The following is an 8,720-nucleotide window of genomic DNA, read 5'->3' as shown; positions in this document are numbered from 1 at the left end:
TGCATCCCATAGGTTTTGGGTCGTCGTGTCTCCATTGTCATTTGTTTCTAGGTATTTTTTATTTCCTCTTTGATTTCTTCAGTAATCTCTTGGTTATTAAGTAGTGTATTGTTTAGCCTCCATGTGTTTGTATTTTTTACACATTTTTTCCTGTAATTGATATCTAGTCTCATAGCGTTGTGGTCGGAAAAGGTACTTGATACGATTTCAATTTTCTTACATTTACCAAGGCTTGATTTGTGACCCGAGATATGATCTATCCTGGAGAATATCCCATGAACACCTGAAAAGAAAGTTTTTTCTGTTGTTTTTGAATGGAATGTCCTATAAATATCAATTAAGTCCATCTTGTTTAATGTATCATTTAAAGCTAGTGTTTCCTTATGTATTTTCATTTTGGATGATCTGTCCATTGGTTAAAGTGGGGTGTTAATGTCCCCTACTATGATTGTGTTACTGTTGATTTCCTCTTTTTTGGCTGTTAGTATTTGCCTTATGTATTGAGGTTCTCCTCTGTTGGGTGCATAAATATTTACAATTGTTATATCTTCTTCTTGCCTTTATCCCTTGATCATTATGTAGTGTCCTTCTTTGTCTGTTGTAATAGTCTTTATTTTAAAGTCTATTTTGTCTGATATGAGATTTGCTACTCCAGCTTTCTTTTGATTTCCCTTTGCATGGAATATCTCTTTCCATCCTCTGACTTTCAGTCTGTATGTGTCCCTAGGTCTGAAGTGGTCTCTTGTCGACAGCATATATACAGGTCTTGTTTTTGTATCCATTCAACCAGTCTATGTCTTTTGGTTGGGGCATTTAATCCTTTTGCATTTAAGGTAATTATCGATATATATGTTCCTATTACCATTTTCTTAATTGTTTTGTGTTTGTTCTTGTAGGTCTTTTCCTTCTCTTGTGTTTCTTGCCTAGAGAAGTTCCTTTAGCATTTGTTGTAAAGCTGGTTTGGTGGTGCTGAATTCCCTTTTATTTCTTTTTCTTCTCTGATTGCCATGGCTAGGACTTCCAAAACTATGTTGAATCAGAGGGGTGAGAGTGGACATCCTTGTCTTGTTCATGATCTTAGTGGAAATGCTTTCAGTTTTTCACCCTTGAGTAGTTGCTGTGGGTTTGTCATATACGGCTTTTATTATGTTGACTTAGGTTCCCTCTATGCTCATTTTCTGTAGAGTCTGTTTTTTTAAACATCTTTATAGGAGTATAATTGCTTTACAATGTTGTGTTAGTTTCTGCTGTATAACAAAGTGAATCAGCTATATGTATACATATATCCCCATATCCCCTCCCTCTTGTGTCTTCCTCTCACCCTCCCTTTCCCACCCCTCTTGGTGGTCACAAAGCATCAAGTTGACCTCCCTGTGCTTTTGGGTGTTGAATTTTGTCAGAATCTTTTTCTGCATCTATTGAGATGATCATATGGCTTTGATTCCCTAATTTGTTAATATCATGTATCACATTGTTTGCTTTGCATATGTTGAAGAATCCTTGCATTTCTGGGGTAAATTCCACTTGATCATAGTGTATGATCCTTTTAATTTGTTGTTGGATTCTGTTTGCTAGTTTTTTGTTGAGGATTTTTGCATCTATGTTCATCAGTGATATTGGTCTGTAGTTTTCTGTTTTTGTGATATCTAACATAATACGTATAAATAAACTGCAAATGGATTATAGACCTAAATTTAAGACCGGACACTATAACACTCTTAGAGGAAAACATAAGAAAAGCACTCTTTGACATAAACCACAGCATGATATTTTTCGACCCACCTCCTAGAGTAATGAAAATAAAAACAAAAATAAACAAATAGGACCTAATTAAACTTAAAATTTTAGCACAGCAAAGAAAACCATAAACAAGATGAAAAGATAACCCTCAGAATGGGAGAAAATATTTGCAAATTAAGCAGTGGACAAAGGATTAATCTCCAAAATATACAAACAGTTCATGGAGCTCAATATCAAAAAAACAAAAAACCCAATTAAAAAAGGGGCAGAAGTCCTAAATAGACATTTCATCAAAGAAGACATACAGATGGCCAAGAGGCACATGAAAAGATGCTCAACATCACTAATTATTAGTGATGCAAATAATTATTAGTGCAGCAAATAAAAACTACCATGAGCTATCACCTCACACCAGTCAGAATGGCCATCATCCAAAAATCTACAAACAATAAATTCCAGAGAGGGTGTGGAGAAAAGGGAACCCTTTGCACTGTTGGTGGGAATGTAAATTGGTGCAGCCAATTCCAGAGAGGGTGTGGAGAAAAGGGAACCCTTTGCACTGTTGGTGGGAATGTAAATTGATAGAGCCACTATGGAGAACAGCATGGAGGTTCGTTAAAAAACTAAAGAGAGAACTACCATGTGACCCAGTGATCCCACTACTGGGCATATACTGTGAGAAAACCATAATTCGAAAGGACACATGTACCCCCAGTGTTCACTGCAGCACTATTTACAATAGCCAGGACATGGAAACAACCTAAATGTCCAACAGTAGATGAATGGAAAAAGAAAATGTGGTACATATAAACAATGGAATATTACTCAGCCATAAGAAGGGACGAAATTGGGTTATTTGTAGAGACGTGGATGGACCTAGAATCTGTCATACAGAGTGAAGTAAGCCAGAAAGAGAAAAACAAATATCGTATATTAACGCATATATGTGGAATCTAGAAAAATGGTACAGGTGAACCTATTTGTAGGGCAGGAATAGAGACGCAGACGTAGAGAATGGACATATGGACAAGGGGGGGAAGGGGAGGGTGGGACAAATTGGGAGATTAGGTTTGAGATAAATACACTACATAACATAGATAGCTAGCGGGAACCTGCTGTATAGCACAGGGAGCTCAGTTCAGTGCTCTGTGATGACCTAGATGGGTGGGTTGGTGGGGGTGGGGGGGGAGGTCCAAGAGGGAGGGTATACATATAGCTGATTCACTTCATTGTACAGCAGAAACTAACAAAATTGTAAAGCAATTTTACTCCAATAATAAATAAATAAGTAAATAAATAAATCCAACAGTTGAAATATTGGACAGTTGGACAAGTTGGACAAGTACATGATTTGGAGTGAGAAGATGAAGTATCATATTTCACACTGGTCACTTATCATCTGTGTGTCCCTGGGCAGAACTGTAACCTCTCTGAACCTCAATTTTCTTATCTGAAGAATGTTAAGTCCTATCTCACAGCCTTCTGAGAAAATTTAGAAGATGTAAGTGAAACATTTCCACCTAACACAGTTTCACAAACTCTAACACACACAGGAATCATCTGGGAATATTGCTGAAATTCTGATTCAGAAGGTCTGTCTGTGGTGGGTCCTCATGCTCTGCCAATGCTATTATTCTGTTATCACTGGTGTCATCTGGGGGCTGGTTAGAAATGTAAAATCTCATGCCCCACTCAGTATTTACATTTTAACAGAATCTCCAGATAATTTGTATGAACATTAATGTTTGAGCAGCACTGGCCAGCATCAGACCTAACACACTGCAGATTCCTAATCTAAATATGTTAGAAGTTTCGAATCATTACAGAAGTGTGCAGGATATAGATGAATATAACACATATTTTCCTATTCAGAATTTGACTTTGAATTATATTCAGAGCCAAATCTTGCCCAGGTGTTGCTTTAAGCTAATGAGTGGCCTCATCCCAAGTCAGGCTTCTACTTTCTGACAGCTACTAGCAGCTATTTCAGTAGATATCTTCATTGTCAAAAGCACTTATCATTTTCTTCACCAAATTTATTTAAGTATTTTAAATAATATTACCTTTACTAACTAAAATTTGTTTCCCTGTATTTATTTATCAGACACTACTCTTAGGAGCTTTTATCAACATGATAAAAGAAACACAGTTAACACACCACATTAATATAGTTCAAGCCAAAGCAAAGATGATTAATGCTTTCATGAGCCTACACTGCTTTATTGTGGGTATATGAATAAAGCTCTTACAAAAACTCTTAGGGGGTTGGGACACCTAAAGTTGTGAAACTAATTTAGAAGCCTAGTTAGTGGTGGTGACCTATTTTAAGGGGTGGGAGCAGCCCAGCATGTAAGTCAGTGAGGAATATGTGAAAATATATTTTGAGATTTCAGCTAATATACCATAAAACCTGATAAATCCACCAATTTTTAGAAAGAATATTACTGCTTTTTATGATAGATTAGCCTTTCTATCCACTGTTGTCTGAGTTATTTTTACTATCTGAAACTTTTAAGGTATTGATTTCTAATCATACTTTACAGTGAATAATAGAAATATGAGGATCAAATGAGAACCTTAGCATTTTCATTTGTGTAAGAAAATTATTTTCTTTCTTGAAGGTCTTCTCTTTGTTTAAAATGCCCTGAACATTGATATTTCTTGTAGAGCAGATTTGCTAGTGGCAAATTCTCTCAGTTTTTGTTTAGCTAGTAATGTCTTATTTGTCCCTCATTTTTGAAGCATAGGTTTGTTGGATAATATAATTCTGGCAATAAGAATGTTGAAAAATCAGCTAATAATCTTATTGAGAATCCATTATACATGAGTTGGTTATCTCTTTATGTTCTCAAGGTTCTCTCTTTGTCTTTGGTTTAAGACAGTTTGACTATGATGGATCTAGGTCTGGATCCTTTTGCATTTAGCTTACTTGGAATTTGATGAGCTTCTTGAATGTGTAGACTCATATTTTTCATCAAATTCCAGCAACTATTGCTTCAAATATTCTTTCTGCTCATTTCTCTTTCTACTCTCCTCCTGGGATACCATTACGCCTGTGCTGGTATGCTTGATGGTGTCCCACAGGTCTCTGAGGCTCTGCTTATTTGTCTTTATTCCTCTTCCTTCTGTTCCTCAGACTGGGTAACCACAGTTGTCTTCAGGTATGCTGATTCTTTCTTCTGCCTGCTCAAGTCTGCTGTTGATCCCCTCTACTGATTCTTTTCATTTCAGTTATTGTACCTTTCAACTCCAGAATATCTATTTGATTCTTTTCTATACTTTCAAGCTCTTTACTGATATTTGGTGAAACATTATTCTCACTTTCCTTTGGTTCCTTCATTTATTAGAAAACATTTAAAATAGCAAATTTAAAGTCTTTGACCAGTGAGTACAGTGTCTGGGTTTCCTCAGAGTCTGTTTTTGTTTTTCCTTGTATATGGGCCACGCTTTGTTTATTTTTTGCATGTAGCATTATTTTTTTGAAAGCTGCTCATTTTTAAATAATATAATAATATGGGAACTCTGGATATCAGATTCTTGCCCTCCCTTTGTTGTTGTTGCTGTTTGTTGTTTGGTTTTTTAGTGAGTTTTCTGAACTAATTCTCTAAAGTCTATATTATTTGTCATCCATGGCCACTGAAGTCTCTGCTTGGCTTACTTAGTTGTCAGCTAAGGATTGAACAAAGATTAAAAGACTATAACTAATAAGTCTCCCAGTCTTTACCAAGACACTCTGTGTGCGTGTTGGGGCAAACTTTCAACACTCAGCTAGGCAGGTTACAACTCCGCTTTAGCATTCAGATCCTTTTTGTGCAGAGCCTCAAGATCAGTCAGAGGTGAGAGCTTGGGGACTTCTCAGTTCTTTCCTGAGCATGCATATAGCCCTAGGCATGCACAGAACCCTAAGCATGCATGTAATCTTCTAAATTCTCAGGAATAAAGCAAAGCTTTTCAACACTTCCTATGGAAATCTCTTTCCTCAGATTTTCCTTCTAAGCTTTTTGTTTAGCCTATTGTTTGTCTTCAACTGTTATCCACTTTCTTCAGGCAAACGTGATTTTAAATGAAAGAGCCCCTAATTGTTTTTGACAAATGGCCTTGAGAAAAGTGTTGCTCACTCCGGTCAAGTTCTTAGTTAGATAAAATGAAGACAAGCCTCTTGAGTGGCGTCTTCCAGGGAACCACCAAACAAGTAAAATAATGACAATTCTTTGGGAATGGGACTTTGAAGGATTTCCAACCCTGCTTTTCCCATTCCAGTGGTTGCCAGACTGCTGGTTCCCACTGTGATTGTGGGCTGTTGGTTTTCAAGGCCACTGCAGAGAGGAGGATAGGAATAGGATGAGTTAAAATACCACAGTGCTTGCTGTTCTTTACCAAGATTCAATGATTTTTTTTTTAAATAAACACTCTCCAGATTACAACAAGCCTTTATTTAATTTCCAAAGTTCTGAAAATGGTGATTCAGAATATTTTTGTCAGTTGCTTTTATGGAGGAGAGGGTTCTTGCAGGTCTTTATTACACCATTTTGGCTAAAGTCACTTGAAATGCCCTGAAGGTTTTGAATGCTGAGCAAAAGTTGTATGGAACTTCATTGTCTTGCTATATTATAAAGACAGACCATATATCCACTAGAGACTTTTTAGGGTTCCACTTTGAGATGCCACTACAAATGTCTTGATAGTTTGAGGCAATTGTCTGATGAGAGATACCAGTGACTTCCTCAAAGAAAGATTTTTCATAATTAAATGTCAAACTTGCAAGAAATGTGTGACAATGAAGAGGCTGGTCTTTGGAACTAATTAATTCTGGGTCCAAGCCCTGCATTTTCTCCTTAATAGCTTTGGGATGCTGATCAAGTTACTTAACTTTCCTAAGACAGTGATAGTTAGATAGAACAGTATCTATTCATAGATTTTTTTTTTTTTAAATCCAACTACACTAACAAAAGTAAAGTGCTTGGTATAGTTCATGTTAAATGCTCAGGAAATTTTAGCAGTTAATATTGCTATAAATAACATTGCTATTATCATCATTAAGAATATAGTTTGGCACTGCTAATAATAATGCTGAATGTTCACCTGAACTCTTTAAGAACTCATTAAGAGTTACATTCAAAATAAGAAATGAAACTGTTTCACTCATACTATTTTGTTTTCTATGCAATTCCAGGCACTGTGGTGGTCCAACAGTTGATGTCAATGATGATTAGCAAACACGATCGCCTCTTCCCCAAAGATGCAGAGTTGCAAAGCAAGCCCCAGGATGGAGTGAGCAACAACAATGACCTTCAGAAGAAAGCCACCATGGGTCAGTTACAGAACAAGGAGAACAATAATACCAAGGACAGTCCTGGAAGGCGGTGCTCTTGGGACAAGTCTGAGTCTCCCCAGAGAAGCAGCATGGATAACGGATCCCCCACAGCTCTATCAGGCAGCAAAACCAACAGCCCGAGGAACAGCGTTCACAAGCTGGATGTCTCTAGGAGCCCCCCTCTCATGGTAAAAAAGAATCCCGCCTTCAATAAAGGCAGTGGGATAGTCACCAATGGGTCCTTCAGCAGCAGTAATGCAGAAGGACTTGAGAAAGCCCAAACCACTCCCAATGGGAGCTTACAGGCCAGAAGGACCTCTTCCCTGAAGGGGTCTGGTACCAAAATGGGCACCCACAGTGTACAGAACGGAACGGTGCGGATGGGCATTTTGAACACAGATACCCTCGGGAACCCCGTGAATGGTCGCAGCATGAGCTGGCTGCCCAATGGCTACGTGACCCTGAGGGATAACAAGCAGAAAGAGCAAGCAGGAGAGTCGGGCCAGCACAACAGACTCTCCACCTATGACAACGTCCACCAGCAGTTCTCTGTGATGAGCCTTGACGACAAGCAGAGCGTCGACAGTGCCACCTGGTCCACTTCCTCCTGTGAAATCTCCCTCCCTGAGAACTCCAACTCCTGCCGCTCCTCCACCACCACTTGCCCGGAACAAGACTTTTACGGTGGGAACTTTGAGGACCCCATTTTGGATGGGCCCCCACAGGACGATCTTTCCCACCCCGGGGACTATGAAAACAAAAGTGACCGGAGGAGTGTGGGCGGTCGAAGTAGTCGTGCCACCAGCAGCAGCGACAACAGTGAGACCTTTGTTGGCCACACCAGCAACCACAGCGCACTGCATAGTTTAGTGTCCAGCCTGAAGCAGGAAATGACCAAACAGAAGATTGAGTATGAGTCCAGGATAAAGAGGTGAGGAAAATCTGGAGCCCCAAACTGCCAGAGAGGGTGCGATAGCCTCCTAATACGAGACAGGCTCACCCAGAGGGTAAATATGCTGACTCCAAAGTCAGAGACCTGGGTTCAAGTCCTAGCTTCACCATTTGTAAGCTGTGGGACTTTGGGAAAGCTCACTTCATCTCTGTGAATCTCAGCTCCCTAATGTGAACATTTTAAATTCTAGCAGTATCTACCGCAAAAGTCTGTAAGAAATCATTGCACATTGTCCCTGGCACAGAGCAGTTGCTCAGTAATACTATCTCTTCTTAATAAATGTGTGGATTTGTGTTTGAGGGCTGGGGAGAGGAGCGGAAGGGGATGAATGCAAAACAAGGAGTCTGTTCTCACAGGAAGAGGATGAAATGAGGATAAAGAGAAGTTGGAGAAGTAAACAGACCTTTATTGTTCATTTTTTCCATTGTTGAATGCTGGGAGAGTGTCCGTTCTCTCCCAAGCTCAGACCCAGACCCCGAGGATTCAGCAGTGGATAAAACAGACAAAAACTCAGCCCTCGTGGAGCATGCTTCCATTCCACTGGAGGAGACAGATAAATAAGTAAAATAGGTCTCATGCTAAGCAGAAGGCTAAAGCAGGGAAGAGGGGTAAGAAGTGTTGGTGAGGGGTAATTCTAAGTGTAGGGCCTTATAGGAGGTTAAAGGAGGAGTGGAAATGCCGTGAGATGGAATCAGTGAGGAGCTCAGAGAGGTA

General features: G+C 39.2%; 1 protein-coding gene across 8 annotated transcripts in view; it reads left to right on the top strand.

The window, feature by feature from the left end:
• The window catches only part of ARHGAP24 (Rho GTPase activating protein 24), a 509,262-nt gene that overhangs the window by 495,690 nt on the left and 4,852 nt on the right, over positions 1–8,720 (top strand). For all 8 annotated transcript variants that reach the window (XM_055086016.1, XM_024116878.3, XM_055086017.1 and 5 more), the window contains one exon: positions 6,914–7,985. In XM_055086016.1, coding sequence (XP_054941991.1) covers positions 6,914–7,985 — 1,072 coding nt within the window. The remainder of the gene's footprint in view (positions 1–6,913; positions 7,986–8,720) is intronic.

Source organism: Physeter macrocephalus, chromosome 7 (assembly GCF_002837175.3).
Source record: "Physeter macrocephalus isolate SW-GA chromosome 7, ASM283717v5, whole genome shotgun sequence".
In the NCBI taxonomy this organism is placed as follows: Eukaryota; Metazoa; Chordata; class Mammalia; order Artiodactyla; family Physeteridae; genus Physeter; species Physeter macrocephalus.
Note: the sequence above shows the minus strand (reverse complement) of the source record. Positions and strands in the feature narration are given on the sequence as shown.